Source organism: Bombina bombina, chromosome 2 (assembly GCF_027579735.1).
Source record: "Bombina bombina isolate aBomBom1 chromosome 2, aBomBom1.pri, whole genome shotgun sequence".
In the NCBI taxonomy this organism is placed as follows: Eukaryota; Metazoa; Chordata; class Amphibia; order Anura; family Bombinatoridae; genus Bombina; species Bombina bombina.
In genome coordinates this window covers 893,714,139-893,740,626 of record NC_069500.1, presented here as the reverse complement: position 1 = coordinate 893,740,626, position 26,488 = coordinate 893,714,139, and the positions used below count along the sequence as shown (strand labels likewise).

Here is a 26,488-nt window from a genome sequence, read left to right as displayed (position 1 = left end):
TGTTTTTGGGGTTTTACCCAGGCCCATATTTTGAACTTATTTGTGTACTCTTGGGTTTGATGAGAGGCCTTAAGTGTATAGTAGATGTTGCTTTGACAGCCTTTCTGTATGAAGTGATTTCAGAGAGCATGAAGCACAGTGGTAATCAGTATTAAAAGTTAGCAGTAAAAGTAGTCTGTGGTTAAATCTCACCCCAATACATGTTCCAGCTATGTTCATATTTGTCTTTTTAAGGTGGTGGCACCACAGACTGGCTTTTTGCAGGTATGTACTTTTAAAATCTTCGGATTTTTCAATTTAATCTCTGAAATTTAATTTGTGTAGGCGTCGACCAGAAGATTATGATATTCATAACAGAAAGAAACCAAGAGTTGACTATCCTCAAGACTTTCATCAGCGACCAGGTTAATAATGTTTACTTACTTATTTTATAGGGATAACGGTCAGTCGAGGGATTTTGTTGCATCATCCAGCCTCTATTTTTTGATGCAAAATTGACTGCAATGTACCATTTGTACGTTTGTCCCTTTTATATAATGTTTTGTCAGAAAATAAAATGTTAGAACAAAGATATCCTTTATCAGTATCTATTCTACCAATAAATAGATTATATGAGAGAGAGAATAAATACAACTTTAGTTGAATATTTAGAGGAAATGCTACTAGCCTATTAAATGTTAGTGTAATTTCTTATGTATCTGCTATGTATTAGTCCGAAGGAGAGAAAATATCAACTGTATTAACATTACAGGTCTGGATCAAACTGTTCTCTGCATTCTAAGCTCACTACATTTTGAGCATTGATGCATTTTGGAAGTTGAAAACACAATTTAGCTTCCTTTTGACCGAGGAAGGAAGGTATATAGGTTTTTTTTTTTTTGTCTTGGTTTTTTGTTTTGGTTGCAGAATAAATCTGGAACATAATTTTCCCCCCTCCCCCCACCACCTGACATTAGACTCATGGTAACATCATGTGGTATGTGATCACACACATCCGTAAAGCACAGAAGGGCTTCCTTAATGCTCTGGATTTTGGAGCCCGTATTAAAGTGATCGTAAATCCTAGTGTTTGAAACGCTTGGATTTACCAGTGCCACTAATAAAGGGGCCTTTCAGTCATAAGTATAAAATACTTCATGCTGAAAGTTCCTTTATTTGCCTGTATTGTATGCTGCATTGAGCTTCAGGCCACCCATGTCAGAACGCTATTTTGTCAATGAGGCAAAGTTGGCCAATATTGTGCTAGCCAAATGGGCGGCATGGCTATTACTTGAGGTGGTAATGTCACCTCATTGAAAAAATAGCCTTCTGCCATGGGAGGCCTGAGGCCTTTAGCGCGGCATATGCTGCAGGCAAATAAAGGAAATTTCAGCGTTAAATAGTTTATACTTCATGGCTGAAAGTCCCCTTTTATTTGTAGCACTGGTAAATCCTAGCATTTCAAAAACGTTGGGATTTACCATCACTTTGAAGATGAGACCTTTTAAGAAACAGTAAACAATTTGTATTTATAAAACATTTCTATTGTCTTGCTCTAGAATATCTCATCAGCCTTTTTTTGAAAAAAAAATTACATTTTGTTTGCTACAAGTGTTTTCCAATAGCAAAACTCCACCCACAACTTGGCTCATTTAGAGGAAGTATTCTGACAAGGTTAACCACAAATTGTTAGTATAAAGTTCATTGTTTTGCATTTCTTATGTTGAATCCAATTAGGGAAAGATATGTAGTAGGGTTAGTCTTGAGAAGTCTGCAGTGTGTTTTTACAGTTTTCAAAAATTCAGAAAGCCATGTTTTTCAGAGTTAAATTTAAACAAGTTTCTTGTTCTTATATCTGTCATCAGGCTTTTTGGCTGTTACTATTACCTCTACAGGCCGCCCCTTATCTCAGAGCTTTTTACAAACTTGCATTTTATCCAATTAGTGTGTTCTCGAGTGTAACTCCACAGGAGTGAGCACAATGTTATATATGGCAAACATGAGCTACCATTGTCTGGCTGTAAAAAGCTAGTGAAATGCACTGAGATAAGAGGTGGCTTGCTTGTACTTGGAAACGGGCAGAAATTTAGACGTTAAGAAGTTATAAAGAATACGGATATAACAATGTTTGTTGTGCACAGCTGGGGAATGGGTAGTAAAGGCGTTATCTATCTTTTTAAACAATAACATTTTTAATTTAGTCTATCCCTTTAAGATACTAAGTAACAATGCAGAATAGGGGAGATGTTAGTTTGTCACTAAAACTGCATTCTAAAGGGACATAAAACGCACATTTTCTTTCATGATTCAGATAGAACATACAATTTAAAAAAACTTTCCAATTTTATTTCTGTTATCAAATTTTCTTTGTTTTGTTATCCTTTTTTTTGAAAAGCAAGAAGGTAAGTTCAGGAGCGTGCACGTGTCTGTAACACTATATGGCGGCAGTTTAGCAACAATGTTATACATTAGCAAGAGCACTAGATGGCAGCACTATTTCCTCTCATGTAGTTCTTCAGACGTGCACGCTACCTATCTAGAGATCGTTTTAACAAGTGAACAAAGCAAAATGGATAATAGAAGCAAATTTGGAAACATTTTAAAAATATTCTCTATCTGAATCATAAAAGTAAAATGTTGGGACAAGAAACCCTATTTTCTCTTGTTAAGTGTATCCAGTCCACGGATCATCCATTACTTGTGGGATATTCTCCTTCCCAACAGGAAGTTGCAAGAGGATCACCCACAGCAGAGCTGCTATATAGCTCCTCCCCTCACTGCCATACCCAGTCATTCTCTTGCAACTCTCAACTAAGATGGTTTTATACTTAGTTTATTTCTTCAATCAAAAGTTTATTTTTAAATGGTACCGGAGTGTACTGTTTATCTCAGGCAGTATTTAGAAGAAGAATCTGCCTGCGTTTTCTATGATCATAGCAGAAGTAACTAAGATCCTTTGCTGTTCTCACATATTCTGAGGAGTGAGGTAACTTCAGAGGGAGAATAGCGTGCAGGTTTTCCTGTAATAAGGTATGTGCAGTTAAAATATTTTTCTAGGGATGGAATTTGCTAGAAAATGCTGCTGATACCGAAGTAATGTAAGTAAAGCCTTAAATGCAGTGATAGCGACTGGTATCAGGCTTATTAATAGAGATACATACTCTTATAAAAGTGTATTTTAAAACGTTTGCTGGCATGTTTAATCGTTTTTTATATATCTTTGGTGATAAAACTTATTGGGGCCTAGTTTTTTCCACATGGCTGGCTTGAATTTTGCCTAGAAACAGTTCCCTGAGGCTTCCCACTGTTGTAATATGAGTGGGAGGGGCCTATTTTGGCATTTTTTTGCACAGCAAAAATTAGACAGACATCCAGCTTCTTCCTGCATGATCCAGGACTTCTCTGAAGGGCTCAAAAGTCGTATTGAGGGAGGTAAAAAGTCACAGTAGAGCTGTGGCAGTTGTTGTGACTGTTTAAAAAACGTTTTTGTCATGTTATTCCGTTTTTGGTATTAAGGGGTTAATCATCCATTTGCAAGTGGGTGCAATGCTCTGCTAACTTATTACATACACTGTAAAAATTTCGTTAGTGTAACTGCATTTTTTCACTGTTATTTCAAAATTTGGGAAAATTTGTGTTTCTTAAAGGCGCAGTAACGTTTTTTATATTGCTTGTAAACTTGTTTTAAAGTGTTTTCCAAGCTTGCTAGTCTCATTGCTAGTCTGTTTAAACATGTCTGACACAGAGGAACCTACTTGTTCATTATGTTTGAAAGCCATGGTGGAGCCCCATAGAATGTGTACTAAATGTATTGATTTCACCTTAAACAGTAAAGACCAGTTTTTATCTATAAAAGAATTATCACCAGAGGGTTCTGTCGAGGGGGAAGTTATGTCGACTAACTCTCCCCACGTGTCAGACCCTTCGCCTCCCGCTCAGGGGACGCACGCTAATATGGCGCCAATTACATCAGGGACGCCCATTGCGATTACCTTGCAGGACATGGCTGCAATCATGAATAATACCCTGTCAGAGGTATTATCTAGATTGCCTGAATTAAGAGGCAAGCGCGATAGCTCTGGGGTTAGGAGAGATACAGAGCGCGCAAATGCTGTTAGAGCCATGTCTGATACTGCGTCACAGTATGCAGAACATGAGGACGGAGAGCTTCAGTCTGTGGGTGACATCTCCGACTCGGGGAAACCTGATTCAGAGATTTCTAATTTTAAATTTAAGCTTGAGAACCTCCGTGTATTGCTTGGGGAGGTATTAGCTGACTGTAACACAGTTGCAATTCCAGAGAAATTGTGTAGGCTGGATAGATACTATGCGGTGCCGGTGTGTACTGACATTTTTCCTATACCTAAAAGGCTTACAGAAATTATTAGCAAGGAGTGGGATAGACCCGGTGTGCCCTTTTCCCCACCTCCTATATTTAGAAAAATGTTTCCAATAGACGCCACTACACGGGACTTATGGCAGACGGTCCCTAAGGTGGAGGGAGCAGTTTCTACTTTAGCAAAGCGTACCACTATCCCGGTTGAGGACAGTTGTGCTTTTCTTCTGTTATGTGTGATCAGTCCACGGGTCATCATTACTTCTGGGATATAACTCCTCCCCAACAGGAAATGCAAGAGGATTCACCCAGCAGAGCTGCATATAGCTCCTCCCCTCTACGTCAGTCCCAGTCATTCTCTTGCACCCAACGACTAGATAGGATGTGTGAGAGGACTATGGTGATTATACTTAGTTTTTATGACTTCAATCAAAAGTTTGTTATTTTACAATAGCACCGGAGCGTGTTATTACTTCTCTGGCAGAGTTTGAGGAAGAATCTACCAGAGTTTTTTTACTATGATTTTAACCGGAGTAGTTAAGATCATATTGCTGTTCTCGGCCATCTGAGGGAGGTAAAAGCTTCAGATCAGGGGACAGCGGGCAGATGAATCTGCATTGAGGTATGTAGCAGTTTTTATTTTCTGAATGGAATTGATGAGAAAATCCTGCCATACCGTTATAATGACATGTATGTATACACTTCAGTATTCTGGGGATGGTATTTCACCGGAACTACTCTGTTAAAGGTCACTAATCCTTTTAATAAGTATTTATCATGTTAAACGTTTTTGCTGGAATGTAGAATCGTTTACATTTCTGAGGTACTGAGTGAATAAATATTTGGGCATTATTTTCCACTTGGCAGTTGTTTGGTTTTAATTGTGACAGTTTCGTTTCTCTTCACTGCTGTGTGTGAGGGGGAGGGGCCGTTTTTGGCGCTCTTTGCTACGCATCAAAAAATTCCAGTCAGTTACTCTTATATTTCCTGCATGATCCGGTTCATCTCTGACAGATCTCAGGGGTCTTCAAACTTCTTTGGAGGGAGGTAGATTCTCTCAGCAGAGCTGTGAGAATTTTATATTGACTGTGAATAAAAACGTTGCTCTGTAATTTTTATGTCAAATTTAATTATTGTTATTTTTCTAATGGGAACAAACCTTTGCTAAAAGTTGTGTTGTTTTAAAGTTTGATGCTATAATTGTTTTTTCAGTTCATTATTTCAACTGTCATTTAGTCATTTAATCATTTAATCGTTTAGTACCTCTTTGAGGCACAGTACGTTTTTGCTAAAAAGAATTATAACCAAGTTGCAAGTTTATTGCTAGTGTGTTAAACATGTCTGACTCAGAGGAAGATATCTGTGTCATTTGTTCCAATGCCAAGGTGGAGCCCAATAGAAATTTATGTACTAACTGTATTGATGCTACTTTAAATAAAAGTCAATCTGTACAATTTGAACAAATTTCACCAAACAGCGAGGGGAGAGTTATGCCGACTAACTCGCCTCACGCGGCAGTACCTGCATCTCCCGCCCGGGAGGTGCGTGATATTATGGCGCCTAGTACATCTGGGCGGCCATTACAGATAACATTACAAGATATGGCTACTGTTATGACTGAAGTTTTGTCTAAATTACCAGAACTAAGAGGCAAGCGTGATCACTCTGGGGTGAGAACAGAGTGCGCTGACAATACTAGGGCCATGTCTGATACTGCGTCACAGCTTGCAGAGCATGAGGACGGAGAGCTTCATTCTGTAGGTGACGGTTCTGATCCAAACAGATTGGATTCAGATATTTCAAATTTTAAATTTAAATTGGAGAACCTCCGTGTATTACTAGGGGAGGTCTTAGCAGCTCTCAATGATTGTAACACCGTTGCAATACCAGAGAAACTGTGTAGGTTGGATAAATACTTTGCGGTACCGGCGAGTACTGACGTTTTTCCTATACCTAAGAGACTAACTGAAATTGTTACTAAGGAGTGGGATAGACCCGGTGTGCCGTTCTCACCCCCTCCAATATTTAGAAAGATGTTTCCAATAGACACCACCACTCGGGACTTATGGCAAACGGTCCCTAAGGTGGAGGGAGCAGTTTCTACTTTAGCTAAGCGTACCACTATCCCGGTGGAGGATAGCTGTGCCTTTTCAGATCCAATGGATAAAAAATTAGAGGGTTACCTTAAGAAAATGTTTGTTCAACAAGGTTTTATATTGCAACCCCTTGCATGTATCGCGCCGATTACGGCTGCGGCAGCATTTTGGATTGAGTCTCTGGAAGAGAACCTTAGTTCATCTACGCTAGACGACATTACGGACAGGCTTAGAGTCCTTAAACTAGCTAATTCATTCATTTCGGAGGCCGTAGTACATTTAACCAAACTTACGGCTAAGAACTCAGGATTCGCCATACAGGCACGTAGGGCGCTGTGGCTAAAATCCTGGTCAGCTGATGTTACTTCTAAGTCCAAATTACTTAATATACCTTTCAAGGGGCAGTCTTTATTTGGGCCCGGTTTGAAAGAAATTATCGCTGACATTACAGGAGGTAAGGGCCACGCCCTACCTCAAGACAAAGCCAAAGCCAAGGCTAGACAGTCTAATTTTCGTCCCTTTCGGAATTTTAAAACAGGAGCAGCATCAACCTCCACTGCACCAAAACAGGAGGGAGCTGTTGCTCGTTACAGGCAAGGCTGGAAGCCTAACCAGTCCTGGAACAAGAGCAAGCAGGCCAGGAAACCTGCTGCTGCCCCAAAGACAGCATGAACCGAGAGCCCCCGATCCGGGACCGGATCTAGTGGGGGGCAGACTTTCTCTCTTCGCCCAGGCCTGGGCAAGAGATGTTCAGGATCCCTGGGCGCTAGAGATCATATCTCAGGGATACCTTCTAGACTTCAAATTATCTCCCCCAAGAGGGAGATTTCATCTGTCAAGGTTGTCAACAAACCAGATAAAGAAAGAAGCGTTTCTACGCTGTGTTCAAGATCTGTTATTAATGGGAGTGATCCATCCGGTTCCGCGGTCGGAACAAGGACAAGGGTTCTACTCAAACCTGTTTGTGGTTCCCAAAAAAGAGGGAACTTTCAGGCCAATCTTAGATTTAAAGATTCTAAACAAATTCCTAAGAGTTCCATCGTTCAAAATGGAAACTATTCGGACAATCTTACCCATGATCCAAAAGGGTCAGTACATGAGCACAGTGGATTTAAAAGATGCTTACCTTCACATACCGATTCACAAAGATCATCACCGGTATCTAAGGTTTGCCTTCTTAGACAGGCACTACCAGTTTGTAGCTCTTCCATTCGGATTGGCTACGGCTCCAAGAATCTTCACAAAGGTTCTGGGTGCCCTTCTGGCGGTACTAAGACCGCGAGGGATTTCGGTAGCTCCGTACCTAGACGACATTCTAATACAAGCTTCAAGCTTTCAAACTGCCAAGTCTCATACAGAGTTAGTTCTGGCATTTCTAAGGTCGCATGGATGGAAAGTGAACGAAAAGAAGAGTTCTCTTTTTCCTCTCACAAGAGTTCCATTCTTGGGGACTCTTATAGATTCTGTAGAAATGAAGATTTACCTGACAGAGGACAGGTTAACAAAGCTTCAAAATGCATGCCGTGTCCTTCATTCCATTCAACACCCGTCAGTAGCTCAATGCATGGAGGTGATCGGCTTAATGGTAGCGGCAATGGACATAGTACCTTTTGCACGCCTACACCTCAGACCGCTGCAATTGTGCATGCTAAGTCAGTGGAATGGGGATTACTCAGATTTGTCCCCTACTCTGAATCTGAATCTAGAGACCAGAAATTCTCTTCTATGGTGGCTTTATCGGCCACACCTGTCCAGGGGGATGCCATTCAGCAGGCCAGACTGGACAATTGTAACAACAGACGCCAGCCTACTAGGTTGGGGCGCTGTCTGGAATTCTCTGAAGGCTCAGGGACTATGGAATCAGGAGGAGAGTCTCCTTCCAATAAACATCCTGGAATTGAGAGCAGTTCTCAATGCCCTTCTGGCTTGGCCCCAATTAACAACTCGGGGGTTCATCAGGTTTCAGTCGGACAACATCACGACTGTAGCTTACATCAACCATCAGGGAGGGACAAGAAGCTCCCTAGCAATGATGGAAGTATCAAAGATAATTCGCTGGGCAGAGTCTCACTCTTGCCACCTGTCAGCAATCCACATCCCGGGAGTGGAGAACTGGGAGGCGGATTTCTTGAGTCGCCAGACTTTTCATCCGGGGGAGTGGGAACTTCATCCGGAGGTCTTTGCCCAAATACTTCGACGTTGGGGCAAACCAGAGATAGATCTCATGGCGTCTCGCCAGAACGCCAAACTTCCTCTCTACGGGTCCAGATCCAGGGATCCGGGAGCGGTTCTGATAGATGCTTTGACAGCACCTTGGAACTTCGGGATGGCTTATGTGTTTCCACCCTTCCCGCTGCTTCCTCGATTGATTGCCAAAATCAAACAGGAGAGAGCATCAGTGATTCTAATAGCGCCTGCATGGCCACGCAGGACTTGGTATGCAGATCTAGTGGACATGTCATCCTGTCCGCCTTGGTCTCTACCTCTAAGACAGGACCTTCTGATACAGGGTCCATTCAAACATCAAAATCTAACTTCTCTGAAGCTGACTGCTTGGAAATTGAACGCTTGATTTTATCAAAACGTGGTTTTTCTGAGTCGGTTATTGATACCCTGATACAGGCTAGGAAGCCTGTTACCAGAAGGATTTACCATAAAATATGGCGTAAATACCTATACTGGTGCGAATCCAAAGGTTACTCCTGGAGTAAGGTTAGGATCGCTAGGATATTGTCCTTTCTACAAGAAGGTTTAGAAAAGGGTTTATCAGCTAGTTCATTAAAGGGACAGATTTCAGCTCTGTCCATCTTGTTACACAGGCGTCTGTCAGAAAATCCAGACGTCCAGGCCTTTTGTCAGGCTTTAGCTAGGATCAAGCCTGTGTTTAAAGCTGTTGCTCCGCCATGGAGTTTAAACTTAGTTCTTAACGTTTTTCAGGGTGTTCCGTTTGAACCCCTTCATTCCATTGATATAAAATTGTTATCTTGGAAAGTTCTGTTTTTAATGGCTATTTCCTCGGCTCGAAGAGTCTCTGAGTTATCAGCCTTACATTGTGATTCTCCTTATCTGATTTTTCACTCAGACAAGGTAGTTCTGCGTACTAAACCTGGGTTCTTACCTAAGGTAGTCACTAACAGGAATATCAATCAAGAGATTGTTGTTCCATCCTTGTGTCCAAATCCTTCTTCAAAGAAGGAACGTCTTCTACACAATCTGGATGTAGTTCGTGCCCTCAAGTTCTACTTGCAGGCAACTAAAGATTTTCGCCAAACTTCTTCCCTGTTTGTCGTTTATTCTGGACAGAGGAGAGGTCAAAAAGCTTCTGCTACCTCTCTCTCTTTTTGGCTTCGTAGCATAATACGTTTAGCCTATGAGACTGCTGGACAGCAGCCTCCTGAAAGAATTACAGCTCACTCCACTAGAGCTGTGGCTTCCACTTGGGCCTTTAAGAATGAGGCCTCTGTTGAACAGATTTGCAAGGCTGCAACTTGGTCTTCGCTTCATACTTTTTCCAAATTTTACAAATTTGACACTTTTGCTTCTTCGGAGGCTATTTTTGGGAGAAAGGTTCTTCAGGCAGTGGTTCCTTCTGTATAATGAGCCTGCCTATCCCTCCCGTCATCCGTGTACTTTTGCTTTGGTATTGGTATCCCAGAAGTAATGATGACCCGTGGACTGATCACACATAACAGAAGAAAACATAATTTATGCTTACCTGATAAATTCCTTTCTTCTGTTGTGTGATCAGTCCACGGCCCGCCCTGTTTTAAGGCAGGTAAATATCTTTTAAATTATACTCCAGTCACCACTTCACCCTTGGTTACTCCTTTCTCGTTGATTCTTGGTCGAATGACTGGGACTGACGTAGAGGGGAGGAGCTATATGCAGCTCTGCTGGGTGAATCCTCTTGCATTTCCTGTTGGGGAGGAGTTATATCCCAGAAGTAATGATGACCCGTGGACTGATCACACAACAGAAGAAAGGAATTTATCAGGTAAGCATAAATTATGTTTTTCAGATCCAATGGATTAAAAATTGGAGGGTTACCTTAAGAAAATGTTTATTCAACAAGGTTTTATTTTACAGCCCCTTGCATGCATTGCGCCTGTCACTGCTGCGGCGGCATTCTGGTTTGAGGCCCTGGAAGAGGCCATCCAGACAGCTCCATTGAATGAAATTATTGACAAGCTTAGAACGCTTAAGCTAGCTAACTCATTTGTTTCTGATGCCATTGTTCATTTGACTAAACTAACGGCTAAGAATTCCGGATTCGCCATCCAGGCGCGTAGGGCGCTATGGCTTAAATCCTGGTCAGCTGACGTGACTTCAAAGTCTAAATTACTCAACATTCCTTTCAAGGGGCAGACCTTATTCGGGCCTGGCTTGAAGGAAATTATTGCTGACATTACTGGATGCAAGGGTCATACCCTTCCTCAGGACAGGGCCAAATCAAAGGCCTAACAGTCTAATTTTCGTGCCTTTCGAAATTTCAAGGCAGGAGCAGCATCAACTTCCTCCGCTTCAAAACAAGAGGGAACTGTTGCTCATTCCAGACAGGCCTGGAAACCTAACCAGTCCTGGAACAAGGGCAAGCAGGCCAGAAAGCCTGCTGCTGCCCCCAAGACAGCATGAAGGAACGGCCCCCTATCCGGAAACGGATCTAGTGGGGGGTAGACTTTCTCTCTTCGCCCAGGCGTGGGCAAGAGATGTTCAGGATCCCTGGGCGTTGGAGATCATATATCAGGGATATCTTCTGGACTTCAAAGCTTCTCCTCCACAAGGGAGATTTCATCTTTCAAGGTTATCAGCAAACCAGATAAAGAAAGAGGCATTCCTAATCTGTGTACAAGACCTCCTAGTAATGGGAGTGATCCATCCAGTTCCGCGGACGGAACAAGGACAGGGATTTTATTCAAATCTGTTTGTGGTTCCCAAGAAAGAGGGAACCTTCAGACCAATCTTGGATCTAAAGATCTTAAACAAATTCCTCAGAGTTCCATCTTTCAAAATGGAAACTATTCGGACCATCCTACCCATGATCCAAGAGGGTCAGTACATGACCACAGTGGACTTAAAGGATGCCTACCTTCACATACCGATTCACAAAGATCATCATCGGTTCCTAAGGTTTGCCTTTCTAGACAGGCATTACCAATTAGTAGTTCTTCCCTTCGGGTTGGCCACTGCCCCAAGAATTTTTACAAAGGTTCTGGGCTCACTTCTGGCGGTTCTAAGACCGCGAGGCATAGCAGTGGCTCCGTATCTAGACGACATCCTGATACAGGCGTCAAGCTTTTCAAATTGCCAAGTCTCATACAGAGATAGTTCTGGCATTTCTGAGGTTGCATGGGTGGAAAGTGAACGTGGAAAAGAGTTCTCTATCGCCACTCACAAGAGTCTCCTTCCTAGGGATTCTTTAGAGATGAACATTTACCTGACGGAGTCCAGGTTATCAAAACTTCTAAAAGCTTGCCGTTTCCTTCATTCCATTCCATGCCCGTCAGTGGCTCAGTGCATGGAAGTAATCCGCTTAATGGTTCGGCAATGGACATAGTGCCATTTGGGCGCCTGCATCTCAGACCGCTGCAATTATGCATGCTAAGTCAGTGGAATGGGGATTACTCAGATTTGTTCCCTCTACTAAATCTGGATCAAGAGACCAGAGATTCTCTTCTCTGGTGGCTTTCTTGGGTCCATCTGTCCAAGGGTATGAGCTTTCGCAGGCCAGATTGGACGATTGTAACAACAGATGCCAGCCTTCTAGGTTGGGGCGCAGTCTGGAACTTCCTGAAGGCTCAGGGTTCGTGGACTCAGGAGGAGAAACTCCTCCCAATAAATATTCTGGAGTTAAGAGCAATATTCAATGCTCTTCCGGCTTGGCCTCAGCTAGCAACACTGAGGTTCATCAGATTTTAGTCGGACAACATCACGACTGTGGCTTACATCAACCATCAAGGGGGAACCAGGAGTTCCCTAGCGATGTTAGAAGTCTCAAAGATAATTCGCTGGGCAGAGTCTCACTCTTGCCACCTGTCAGCGATCCACATCCCAGGCGTAGAGAACTGGGAGGCGGATTTTCTAAGTCAGACTTTTCATCCGGGGCAGTGGGAACTCCATCCGGAGGTGTTTGCTCAACTGGTCCATCGTTGGGGCAAACCAGAACTGGATCTCATGGCGTCTCGCCAGAACGCCAAGCTTCCTTGTTACGGATCCAGGTCCAGGGACCCGGGAGCAACGCTGATAGATGCTCTAGCAGCTCCTTGGTTCTTCAACCTGGCCTATGTGTTTCCACCGTTTCCTCTGCTCCCTCGACTGATTGCCAAAATCAAACAGGAGAGAGCATTGGTGATTCTGATAGCGCCTGCGTGGCCACGCAGGACCTGGTATGCAGACCTAGTGGACATGTCATCTCTTCCACCATGGACTCTGCCTCTGAGGCAGGACCTTCTAATACAAGGTCCTTTCAATCATCCAAATCTAATTTCTCTGAGACTGACTGCATGGAGATTGAACGCTTGATTCTATCAAGGCGTGGCTTCTCCGAGTCAGTCATTGATACCTTAATACAGGCTCGGAAGCCTGTCACCAGGAAAATCTACCATAAGATATGGCGTAAATATCTTTATTGGTGTGAATCCAAGAGTTACTCATGGAGTAAGGTTAGGATTCCTAGGATATTGTCCTTTCTCCAAGAGGGTTTGGACAAAGGCTTATCAGCTAGTTCTTTAAAAGGACAGATCTCTGCTCTATCTATTCTTTTGCACAAACGTCCAGGCATTTTGTCAGGCTTTGGTTAGGATTAAGCCTGTGTTTAAAACTGTTGCTCCCCCGTGGAGCTTAAACTTGGTTCTTAATGTTCTTCAGGGAGTTCCGTTTGAACCCCTTCATTCCATTGATATTAAACTTTTATCTTGGAATGTTCTGTTTTTCATGGCTATTTCCTCGGCTCGAAGAGTCTCTGAGTTATCTGCCTTACATTGTGATTCTCCTTATCTGATTTTTCATTCAGACAAGGTAGTTCTGCGTACCAAACCTGGGTTTTTACCTAAGGTGGTTTCTAACAGGAATATCAATCAAGAGATTGTTGTTCCATCATTGTGTCCTAATCCTTCTTCAAAGAAGGAACGTCTTTTGCATAATCTGGACGTAGTCCATGCCTTGAAGTTTTACTTACAGGCTACTAAAGATTTTCGTCAAACATCTGCCCTGTTTGTCGTTTACTCTGGACAGAGGAGAGGTCAAAAAGCTTCGGCAACCTCTCTCTTCTTTTTGGCTTCGGAGCATAATACGCTTAGCCTATGAGACTGCTGGACAGCAGCCCCCTGAAAGGATTACAGCTCATTCTACTAGAGCTGTGGCTTCCACCTGGGCCTTTAAAAATGAGGCCTCTGTTGAACAGATTTGCAAGGCTGCGACTTGGTCTTCGCTTCACACCTTTTCGAAATTTTACAAATTTGACACTTTTGCGTCTTCGGAGGCTGTTTTTGGGAGAAAGGTTCTACAGGCAGTGGTTCCTTCCGTTTAAGTTCCTGCCTTGTCCCTCCCATCATCCGTGTACTTTAGCTTTGGTATTGGTATCCCACAAGTAATGGATGATCCGTGGACTTGATACACTTAACAAGAGAAAACATAATTTATGCTTACCTGATAAATTTATTTCTCTTGTAGTGTATCCAGTCCACGGCCCGCCCTGTCCTTTTAAGGCAGGTCTAAATTTTAATTAAACTACAGTCACCACTGCACCCTATGGTTTCTCCTTTCTCGTCTTGTTTCGGTCGAATGACTGGATATGGCAGTGAGGAGGGGAGGAGCTATATAGCAGCTCTGCTGTGGGTGATCCTCTTGCAACCTCCTGTTGGGAAGGAGAATATCCCACAAGTAATGGATGATCCGTGGACTGGATACACTACAAGAGAAATAAATTCATCAGGTAAGCATAAATTGTTTTTTTTCTTTCATAATTTAGACAGAGCTTACAATTTTTAAACCATTTTCAGTTTATTGCTATTATCAAATTTACTTATTGTTTCTTTGCTGAAGAGATATCTAGATAGGGTCGCATGCACATTTCTGGATAAGGGCATGAGAGGAAACTCTCCCACCTACTGTTCTGCAAATGTATATCCGTTATAAAACTGACGCCATATATTTCTTCATACACGTGCATGACCCTACATCATCCTAATGCTTTTCTATAAAGGATAGCACAAGTACAAAGTACTTTTGAAACATATTTTTTATTTTACTGTCATGAAATAAATTCTTGTTTTTATATCCCTTTTAAAAGAACAGTCTATTTGAAAATTGTTTAAAAAGGTAAATATCTGTATTGCCCATATCTCATTTTTGCATAACCAACATTTACACTTTTTACCTCAATTACCTGTATCTGAGCCACTGCAGACTGCCCCTTATCTCAGTGATTTTTACAACCCTGCCTTTTAGCCAATCAGTGCTATTTCTTGTATAACCATTATCGCTGTCCACAGGAGTACGTTATCTATATGGCACACATGAACTGGCACTGTCTAGCTGTTCAAGATTTAAAAAGCACTGATAAGGAGATGCCTACTGGTGTTTAGAAACAGGCAAACTTTGAGAGGTTATAATGTATATTAATATAACAATGTTGCTTATGCAAAGCTGAGGGAATGGGTAGTAGACGATTTCTATCTTTTTTAAACAATAAAGTAGACCGTCCCTTAATTACATTAACTGGGCACTTTAATAGTAAAACAAAAAAAAATATTTTGGTGTCCCTTGCTAGATATACTTTTAAGAAATATTTTGTAGAGTTTAAATGCATACAATAATGCATATGTATTCCAAATCTGCATGTCTTAATCAATTAGAGCATTTAATTATGCATACGCATGTGGCATTTGACTCTCTTCAAAACCAGATTTCTTCTTGTGAAAGTGCAACAAACTAAGATATGGTTTTGCACAGATCTTAAAGGAATATGAAAACCAAACATTTTCTTTCATGATTTAGCTAAGACATACAATTTTAAAGGGACACTCAAGTCAAAATTAAGCTTTCGTGATTCAGATAGAGAATACAATTGTAATCAACTTTCCAATTTGCTTCCATTAACAATATGTAGTTTTCTTTCCTAAGATACAGTGAGTCAACGGAGTCAACAATTACTGTTGGGAATACCACTCCTGGCCAGCCGGAGGCGGCAAAGAGCACCACAGCAAAGTTGCCAATTATCACTTCCCCTCTCACTATCCCCAGTCATTCTCTTTGCTTTCAGTGCAAGGAGGTGGTGAAGTTTAGGTGTCTGTTAGAGAATTCTTCTATCAAGAGTTAATTATTTTGAAAGCCTGAGCAGGTTTGCTCTGATTTTTTTTTTTTCCTGACAAGCTGGGTCTAGCTCCACATTGGGCTCTGCAGTAGGGCCTGTGGTGGCTTATAAGCAGTTAGGAACTTGTGGGGTGGGCCTCATTCCGTTTTCCTAACATATTGCTGTCCTTGTATAAAAAGCCAGAGTAGGTTTACTCTGTCCTTTTTTTTTTTTTCCCCACAGGTCTCTGAGGAGCAGCTTCCTTTCATGCCAGTTGAGCTGTCCTCCTGCTGGACAGTCAAGGATGCGGGTAAGTGCCTTTTTAATTCTTAAGAAAAGGCGTGGCACTTTTACAGGACTGCACCTTTTACAGGACTGCACCTTTTACGGGACTTGAATATGAGGATGCGGGGCACTGTGTGACTTTAAAACTTTGAGACTTTGATCTTTAGGTCTGGTGTGTGTATGACTATTTAAGATCATTGGTGGCTCAGTACGTTTTGGTTTGGGGTCAATCGTTATGTTAAAAGCTGATATTGCTAACATCCGTTTTTGACCGTTAATATGGCCGACAGAACCGCCTCTGACGTCATAGGAGAGGCGGATCTTTCTACAGCAGGGGCTGATTCATTCACCCATTCACGCCATCAATTTTGCAGAGGGGCAGGTAGGCGCCTTAGCTTAGTGCCGAGATGTAGAGGTTGCTTTAGAGGAATTTGCTGTTATAAACTTTTTTAGAAGGCCTGTTAAATTCTATTTTTGGAATTGGGTTGTAAAAATATTCAATTCAAATAATTGCCTCATTTGTTTTGTTAATCCGTTAAGGGTTTTTCGTCCTTGGGATTAATTTTAGAGACAGTATATAAATTATACTTAAGATAAAAGAGATAATTTTAATTTTGTTTGTGAATTTTCCTTGCAATATGGACCAAGAGCCTTTGCCTTTTATAGAGTGCAAACTTTGCTTGGATTCCCAGGTTGAACCCCCTTTGCCTTTTTGTTCTTCTTGTGTTGATAGAATTTTAATGTACAAAGATAGACTTTTTGTTTCTGAGCCACCATTCTCTCAGGTTGAGGCTGTTCAAGCAATGCCACAGCCTTCTCCTCAAGTGTCCCATACTTTACTGGCGTCACATGCAGTACCCTGCGGTTCCTCACAATCTCCTGACAGAGTCTATTTGAAGGCTGAAATTTCAGATGTCGCAGAGGAGGATACTTCGTTAGCCTCTGAGGGTCAAATCTCAGCTTTTGATAGTATAATTCCTTCTGATGCTGAAGTGGTTTCCTTCAGGTTCAAGCTTGAACACCTTCGTGTTTTGTTAAAGGTGGTTTTGGCTACTTTGGACGACTCCGATACTCCTGTCGTTGTCAACCCTTAGAAATCTAGCAAGTAAATTAGATATTTTGATGTACCCTCTCCTGGAGAGGTGTTTCTAGTGCCAGGCCGTGGTACGGAAATTATTGCCCGGGAATTCCTTTTTCTTCATCTCCAGTCTTTAGGAAGATGTTTCCCGGTGGCTGACTCGATTTAAGGATTCGTGGCAGGTGGTCCCCAAAGTGGAAGGGGCGATTTCTACACTGGCCAAGAGGACTACTATTCCTCTTAAGGTTAGTTGCTCTTTTAAGGACCCTATGAACAAGAAGCTGAAGGCTTTCTTAAAGAAAATGTATATTCATCAGGGTTTACAGTGGCAACCAGCAGTGTGTATTGCTACTGTGACAAGTGCGGCAGCTTTTTGGTTTGACGCTTTGTCTGAGTCCCTCCAAGCAGAGACTCTTTTGGAGGAGATATAGGCTCTCAAGTTAGCCAATTCCTTTATTACTGATGCTTCTTTACAGGTCATTAAGTTGGGGGCCAAAATATCTGGTTTCACAATTTTGGAGCGTAGAGCGCTATGGCTGAAATCTTGGTCAGCTGTGTTTCTTCTAAATCTAAGCTTTTAGGGATTCCTTACAAGGGAAAGACCTTGTTTCGGGTCATGTTTATCAGAAATTATTTCCGATATCACGGGTGGTAAAAGATCTGTTCTGCCTCAAGGTAAGAAGAAAAAATCGAAATTACGCCAGTAATTTTCGTTCCTTTCATAACTTCAGAGGTAAGTCTCCCCCCTCCTCTACCAAGCAGGATCAGTCCAAGCCTTCTTGGAAGCCCAGTCAGTCTTGGAACAAGGGGAAGCAATCTAAGAAACCTGCAACTAAATCGAAGTCAGCATGAAGGGTTTGCCCTCGATCGGGATCGGATCATGTAGGGGGCAGACTGTTTTCCCAGGCTTGGGAACGAGATGTTCCAGACCCGTGGGCGATGGATATAGTGTCCCAGGGTTACAAGTTACAATTCAAGACCTTTTCCCCCCAGGGGCAGATTCCACCTCTCAAGATTATCTGTAGACCAGATAAAAAGAGAGGCATTCTTGAAATGTGTGCAGAAGATTTTCCTCCTGGGAATAATAGTCACAGTCCCAATCCAGGAACAGGGTCTCTGGTTCTATTCCAACCTATTTGTGGTGCCCAAACAAATGAGGGAAATTTCACGCCTATTTTAGATCTAAAGTTCCTCAAGTTTCTCAGTGCCGACCTTCAAGATGGAAACTATCCGCTCCATCCTTCCTCTGGTTCAGGAGGGTCAATTCATGAAGACAGTAGACCTGAAGGATGCATACCTACATGTTCCTATTCACAGGGATCACACATTTCTGAGATTTGCCCAGCTGGAAAACACTTTCAATATGTAGCGCTTCCATTTGGCCTAGCCACAGCTCACATAATTTTCTCAAAGGTCCTGGGAGCTCTGTTGGCAGTAATTCGGTCCAGGGGAATTGCAGTGTCACCTTATCTGGACGACATTCTGGTTCAGGTGCCATCTTTTCCTCTAGCAAAATCTCACACAGAGATCTTGTCTTTTCTTCGTTCCCACGGATAGAAGGTGAATTAGGAAAAAAGTTCCCTTATTCCAGCTACAAGAGTGGTCTTCTTAGGAACCATTATAGATTCCCTATCGGTTAAAAATTTTCTGACAAAGGTCAGAAGAGCCTAGATTCTTTCCTCTTGCCTAGCTCTACAATCGGCTGTTCGGCCATCAGTGGCCCAATGCATGGAGGTAATTAGTCTGTTGGTGGCTTCTATGGACATAGTTCCTTTTGCTCGATTCCATTTGAGAGCACTTTAGTTATGCATGCTCAGTCAATGGAACGGGGATTATACAGACCTGTCTCAGAGGATAGTTCTGGATCAATCGACGAGACTCTCTGCCGCGGTGGCTGTCTCAAGACCATCTGTCCCAGGGGAAATGCTTTCAGAGACCCTCATGGGTGATTGTGACCACGGACGCCAGCCTGATGGGCTGGGGAGTGGTTTGGGACTCATTAAAGGTGCAGGGGCTCTGGTCTCGGGAGGAATTGACTCTCCCCATAAACATTTTGGAGTTGAGAGCGATCTTAAATGCCTTGATGGCTTGGCCTCAGTTGGCTGTAGCCCGTTTTATCAGGTTCCAGTCGGACAACATAACCTCAGTGGCTTACATCAGCCACCAGAGGGGAACTCTGAATTCCTTAGCCATGAAGGAGGTATGCTTACCTGATAAATGTATTTCTAGATACAGTGAGTCCACGGCCCACCTTTTTATATTTTTTTTATCTAATCCTCAGGCACCCTCTACACCAGAGCTTTCCAAACTTTTTATGTTGGTGACACACTTTTTAGACCTACATCATTTCGCAACACAGTAATTCAGTTGTACTAGCAAAAAGGAGGTTAAACTAACTTGTTTTAAGAGATATGGACACATACATGAATCATATAATAATGAAATATATTTACAAGTAACAGTAAGTATGTGCAAGAATTAAAAAAAGTTTAATAACACCAATAGCTACTTGATATTTTAATGGGATGTATGAGGTTGATGGGATGAACACAGTTTCTGAATATTTGGTGGAATATTAGATAAAGACACTCGCATTTCTTAAGCTTCCACTTTCTATCCATATATCAGGAGCAGCAATGCACTACTGAGAGCTAGCTGCAAAAAAAACAACACTTTGACTTCCGACTTCAGTTCAGCGTTTAAGCTACCGCCATCAGAGCTCTGTGAGTCCGAGTGACTACAAACACACTGCTGTCCCACTCACTGACTACACATGTAGTCACAAGCCGATTGAGGAGACTACACGTGCAGTCAGGGGCCAATGTGCCGCCAATGGGAATAGTTTCAGTTCCCGCTGTGCTGCGCCAATAGGTTAAGATGATCTGTGTCCCCCTAGGTATCAATCACGTGTCAACCATGTGATATATGCGTAGCAGGCAGGCGGAAAGTCAGAAACCAAAAAAAAATAATCAAAAAACATTTGTGCTGAAGCAGGGACACACCTACACACTGCTGCCGACACACTAGTGTGTTCCGACACACAGTTTGGAAATCACTGCTCTACACCTTGTGTTATTTCCTTTCTCTCCTTTTTCCTTCGGTCAAATGACTGGGGATAGTGAGAGGGGAAGTGATACTTAGCAGCTTTGCTGTGGTGCCCTTTGCCGCCTCCTGCTGGCCATGAGTGATATTCTCAACAGTAATTGATGATTCTGTGGTATTTAGAAAGAAAGAAATTTATCAGGTAAGCATATTTTTTTATATATTACCTACTGAGCCTATGCAAGAATTAGCAAAAAATACATAGTTTAAAATTGTATGTCCTATCTCAATCATGAAAATAATTTTAGGTTTCATGACCCTTTTTAATGTGTTGCACTTTCGCGAGAAGAGATCCGACTCTGAAAAATGCTGAATGTAGCAAAAGCTGCATTTAGATGCCAACAAAGCATCCAAATGTTCATGCCTACATTTAAAGGACCACTAAATACAGTAGAATTACAAAATTAACAAGTACATAATAAAGACAATGCAAAAACACTCGAAATAAGCAGTAGATTTTTTCTGACTTTTTTTTATTTTTTCTCTTATTTTCCGGTCCCCTCTATCATGTGACAGCCAGCCAAACACAGGATAGTATATGTATACTATGTGAGCTTGTGCACATGCTCAGTAGGATCTTGTTCCTCAGAAAGTTTGAATTAAAAGACTACAAAATTTGATGGAAGTAAATTGGAAAGTGTCTTAAAAATGCATGCTCTATCTGAATCAAAGTTTATTTATCTTTAATTATTGCATTTGATACTCTCATAGTTACTTCCTGTTAATGATCAAACTTCACTATATATATATATATATATATATATATATATATATATATATATATATATATATATATATATATATACTAACAGCCAAAAAGGACGTATTTTATTATAATTCATAACACTTTTATATAAAACCTGAATGACACGAGGTAAGAAATGGTATTAACATACACAACAGCCACACAGATTCACACACAAATAAACCTCAAAGCTGAATAAGCCTAAACTGCAACTGTGATAAATTTCCAGTCTTAGAAGGCTTTAAAGGGTTAATACCCCTGTGAATGTCTAAGGCAAAGTGGCATGGAAATGAAACAATTTAACCCTTGTGAGCATGTGGCAAAACTTCCAGATGTTTTCCAATGAGGTCTTTGGTAGTTAGAGAACATACAGCTGTTCTGCTTTGAGGTTAATTTGTGTGCATGTGTTTGTTCTGTTTATGGAAATCCAATTTAACACACGCACACTTATGTCTGGTATTTTTGCCACATTATATGGCAGCGTTCAATTTATTTTATTTGTGTGTGTAATTTTTTTTTTTTATATATATGTTTCGACTCCTTTTGTTATAAGGGTTAACTTTTTTTTTTTGCAAAAAATTTTTGTTTCAATTATTTTTGTGTGTTGGCACCATTAAGTATGAAACTTGTTATGGATTGTTTTGGTCAGTGAGTGATTTATATATGTGAATAAAAAAGAATAAAGAATAAAAAAGAATACATTTAAACAATCAGCTGATATACACACCTCCATGGGTTTTAATGTTACTTTGTGTAACACATCTATTTTGTAGCTGTACAAACCGCCAAATGGAAAAAAAAAGTATTAAAAATGTGTAACATCTGGTTTCTTATTTATACCACATTAAACAGGGTTTGTCAAGGATCCTCGCTACCAAGAAGTAGACAGGTAAATGTAATTTATGTAATTGTATTCATTCATCAATAGCCTATTACAAGTTACTAATTTATCTTTGTTTTTGTGCAGAAGATTTACTGGGGTTCGCAGAGATGTATTTTTAAACGGGGTAAGCATCTTTTGGGGTGATTTATTTTTTTTGTAAGAAAGTGTCTCTAAATATCAGCACGTTTACTTGTACATGTTCTTTCATCTTCAGTCTTACAATGATTATGTACGGGAATTTCACAACATGGGCCCACCTCCTCCCTGGCAAGCAATGGTAAGTGTTCCATTTTTCTTTCACATTTTCATTTGTTTAAAAATAAACAGACATCATTACTACTTTATTTTAAACCCAGTGTCATTTAGGATGTTTCAAAAAAATATTAAAATACACAAACATGTCCAATTTCTGTAATCTATTCCCAAATGTATCTTATAGTTAGGCAGCACTATTAATTTCCGCACAGGTCACAGATTTTGCCTTAAAGGACCCCTCAATGCAGTGGAATTGCATTATTAACACGTGCATAATAAAGACAATGATTTAACACCTACTGAATTTCTCTGGTTTTGCGTAACCAACTCTTTAATGTTGGACATTAAAGGGACAGTCAAGTCCAAAATAAACTTTTAGATTCAAATAGGTCGTCATTTTAAACAACTTTCCAATTTACTTTCGTCACCAATTTTGCTTTGTTCTATTGGTATTCTTAGTTGAAAGCTAAACCAAGGAGGCTCATATGGTAATTTCTTAGACTTTGAAGGCCGCCTCCTAATCTGAATGCATTTTGACAGTTTTTCACCACTAGAGGGCATTAGTTCATGTGTGTCATAGATAACATTGAGCTCACACATGTGAAGTTACCTAGGAGTCAGCACTGATTGGCTAAAATGCAAGTCTGTCAAAAGAAATAAAATAAGGAGACAGTTTGCAGAGTCTTGGATACAAGGTAATTACAGAGGTAAAAATTATATTAATATAACTGTTGGTCATGCAAAACTGGGGAATGGGTAATAAAGGGATTAAATCTATTTTTGTAAACAATAAAAATTCTGCTGTTGACTGTCCCTTTTAATACTCATTCGCTAAATCACTTAAAAGTGATGCAGCATAACTGTAAAAAGCCGACAAGAAAATATTATCTTAACATCTTTATGTAAAAAGGAAGATATTTTATCTAAACATTTCTTCAGCTCATCAGATTAAGTGCTTTGTGAACAGTTACCCTTCGGCTGCTGTCCAGCTGAAAGTTGGAAAAACTGATGTTATGCATTGCTTTGCTGTGATCTCATGAGATTTCATAGTAAACTTCCATAAAGGGACAGTAAACTCAGAAAATATTTATCCAATTTATCACATGCGCTATGTATTAAAGGGATAGTCTAGTCAAAATTAAACCTCTTAGCCAATAGCCGTACGGGCCACCTGGCATTATGCCAGATAGCTAGCACGCTATTGACTAAGATCACCCTACTGCAAAGTAGCGTTCTGCCGTGAGTGGTCTTGGTACTCAGTGCGGCAAACACTGCAGTCAAATAAAGGAACTTTCAGCATGAAGTATTTTATACTGAAAGTACCCTTTTATTTGTTGCACTGGTAAATCCTAGTGTTTCACAAGCGCTAGGATTTACTATCGCTAACATCTTGCTGCTGAATTTGATGTGAATTTTATGTGTTTCATATAGGGTATGACATTTTAAACAACTTTCCAATTTACTTTTATCATCAATTTTGCTTTGTTCTCTTGGTATTCTTAGTTGAAAGCTAAACCTAGGAAGGCATGTATGTGTGTGTATATATATGTATATAATCTCTTAGACCTTGAAGGCCGCCTCTTATCTGAATGCATTTTGGCAGTTTTTTACTAGAGGGCGTTAGTTCAGGTGTGCCATATAGATAATATTGTGCTCATGCCCGTGGAGTTACCTAGGAGTTAGCACTGATTGCCCCCTTATTTCAGTTCTTTTGACAGACTTGCATTTTAGCCAGTCTACAGAGGCTTAGCTACAAGATAATCACAGTGGTAAAAAGTATGTTAATATAACTGTATTGGTTATGCAAAACTAGGAAATGGGTAATAAAGGGATTAAATCTATCTTTGTAAACAATAAAAATTCTGGTGTAGACTGTCCCTTTAAAAAGTTGTGTTTTTTGTTTTGTTTTTTTAGCCTCCCTACCCAGCAATGGAACAGCCCCCTCACCACCCATATTATCAACATCATGCACCTCCACCACAAGCCCACCCACCCTTCTCGGGTCACCACCCAGTTCCACATGATGCAAGATATCGCGATAAACGAGTTGTAAGTAAAAACATCAGATATTTTTTTTAAATTTTTTTTTTTTTGATGATAGTCCACAGGAATCTATAACATGGGATATATTTCCTGCGACTATGAGGAGGCCAAGCGCTTTAAGCCCTCCCATCTCTCCACAGTTTGGTTCTTGGAGACTGAAGATGGAAGTGATCCAACTATTCACTTATGGATTATTATGGGAGCTCAGATCAATGTGAGACCTTTTACCCCTGGGACTTATTTAGAAAGAAACAAGAATGGAATTTCAGAACTCTAAATGAGTGCATAGGGATACCTGATCATGTGCACAGCATCTCCCTATGGGATTTCAGACTACCCTCAGGCGTCACGTGGACATGTCCCTTAGCCTCCCTCTGTGGGATTGAAGGTATGCCCTCTTAGATTTTCTGCTGTACCTGTACAAGCACTGGATGGTGTCTCTACTGACATCTGCCTGGTAAGCTCAGTGGAGGGGTGCGTCACTCAGGTAAACTTTTACTCAGCACTCGCATAGCAAACGGGCTATAAGATACATTCACAAGTATAACATAGCCAGGGGACTTAACCTGCTGACACATTTTTATTGCTAAAATTAGCTCTTATGGCCCTTTTCACATCTGTAGGGGCTATTAAGGAACCCTCATGCACTTTCTTTTTCTCTGGCAGCTCTTTTGGCTAGTGGGTATGGCCCTTTACCATACAGCTTACTGATCACAGCGGTTCACTCAGGAAGACAGTGTTTAGCTGTGGCTGTGAACTCTTTGGAATAAAGTAAAATGTGCCATATTGATTAAAATGCCCACTATCTTTTACATATTTTTGACACCTCTGAGGCCCTGGGAGCGCTCTGGCAGAGAGCCCTGCTCCCTCACTTGGTGTCTTTTTTTCTCCAGTTACTCTCGTTCGTAGGAGGGGGCAAGTACTTTCTCAAGAGCTGCTGGGGGGGGGGGGGGGGGTGAGAAGCTTTTGGGTCTTTGGGCCTGTAATCTTTTAATCTATCATTTTATTCAGGGTCTGGGTGCATATTTGGATTGGCAGTGTAGAGTGCTATTTACAATACCTTTTTTCTTTTTAATGACATGAGTCCACGGATCATCTTAATTACTAATGGGATATTCACCTCCTGGTCAGCAGGAGGCGGCAAAGAGCACCACAGCAAAGCTGATAAATAGCTTCTCCCTTCCCTCCCACTCCAGTCATTCTCTTTGCCTACGTTAGTGATAAGAAGTGGCAAAGTGAGGGGGACCCTTCAGACCAATTTCGGATCTCAAAAAGTATAAACGTTCTCAGAATGCCGTTTTCAGGATGGAAGCTATTGTTCCCATTCTTTCCCTAGTTCAAGAGGGTCACTGTATTACCACGGTTGATTTGAAAGACGTATACTTTCAGGTTCCCATCCACAGGGACCTTCTCAATTTTTTGAGGTTTGCATTTTTAGACAAACACTCCCAGCTTGTGGCTCTTCCATTCGGTCTTGCCACAGCTATCAGGATTTTTCTCAAAGGTTTTGGAATACCTAAGGGCGGTGCTCCGATTGCGAGGCATTGACTCCTTACTTTCAACAAACAATATCACTCACGGATATGTTACCTTTCCTGCGGTCTTGGATGGATTCTTACTACAAGGATAGTTTTGGATTCCCCCTACAAGGATCATTTTTCTTGAGAAGCCAAATAGACTCCTCATTAATAAAAAAAATTTTTTGACAGAAGTCGGGAAATCAAGGGTTTTCAATTCTTGTCTAGCTCTTCAGTAATTTCTTCGGCCATCTGTGGCCTAATGCGTGGGGGTAATTGGGCTGATGGTATCAGCAATGGATATCACCCCGTTCGCCCGTTTCCAGACTCGTGCAGGTGGTGGAATGGAGATTATGCAGATCTGTCTCTGCGATTACAGCGGAAGCAGGAGACAAGGGATCTCTATTTTGTTGTTGGTTGTTTCAGGATCATTTCTCCCAAGACACTTATTTTTGCCGGTTTTCCTGAGGGGCTGTGACAGCAGATACCAACCTTTTGGACAGGGGAGCAGTTTGGGGTTCTCTTAAGGCCGAGAGAACATGGACTCATTTGGAGTCTAATCTACCTATAAACATTCTGGACTTGTGAGCAATCTTCAGTACTCTCCTGGCCTTAGTTAACTTCGGCTCGGTTCATCATTTTCCAGTAGGGGATTATAACCCCAGTGGTTTAGATCATCCGTCAGGGAAACCTGGTGTTCTTTGGCTATGACAGAGGTAGCCAAGATCACTCAAGACCCACAATTGCTGTCGGTTAACGATCCATATTCTAGGAGGATCTCATGGTTTCTTGGAAGAATGCCACGTTTCTGTGGTTCGGGTAGAGGTCAAGGAACCTCAGGCTGTACTGATAGACGCTTTGACGGTACCTTGGAATTTCA

General features: G+C 41.3%; 1 protein-coding gene across 3 annotated transcripts in view; it reads left to right on the top strand.

The window, feature by feature from the left end:
- Nucleotides 1–26,488, top strand: part of YTHDC1 (YTH N6-methyladenosine RNA binding protein C1) — a 145,178-nt gene that overhangs the window by 106,327 nt on the left and 12,363 nt on the right. For 2 of the 3 annotated variants that reach the window (XM_053703262.1, XM_053703260.1), the window contains 5 exons: nucleotides 325–404; nucleotides 21,763–21,799; nucleotides 21,878–21,917; nucleotides 22,008–22,070; nucleotides 23,963–24,097. In XM_053703262.1, coding sequence (XP_053559237.1) covers nucleotides 325–404; nucleotides 21,763–21,799; nucleotides 21,878–21,917; nucleotides 22,008–22,070; nucleotides 23,963–24,097 — 355 coding nt within the window. The remainder of the gene's footprint in view (nucleotides 1–324; nucleotides 405–21,762; nucleotides 21,800–21,877; nucleotides 21,918–22,007; nucleotides 22,071–23,962; nucleotides 24,098–26,488) is intronic. The other variant, XM_053703261.1, reaches the window with a different exon arrangement.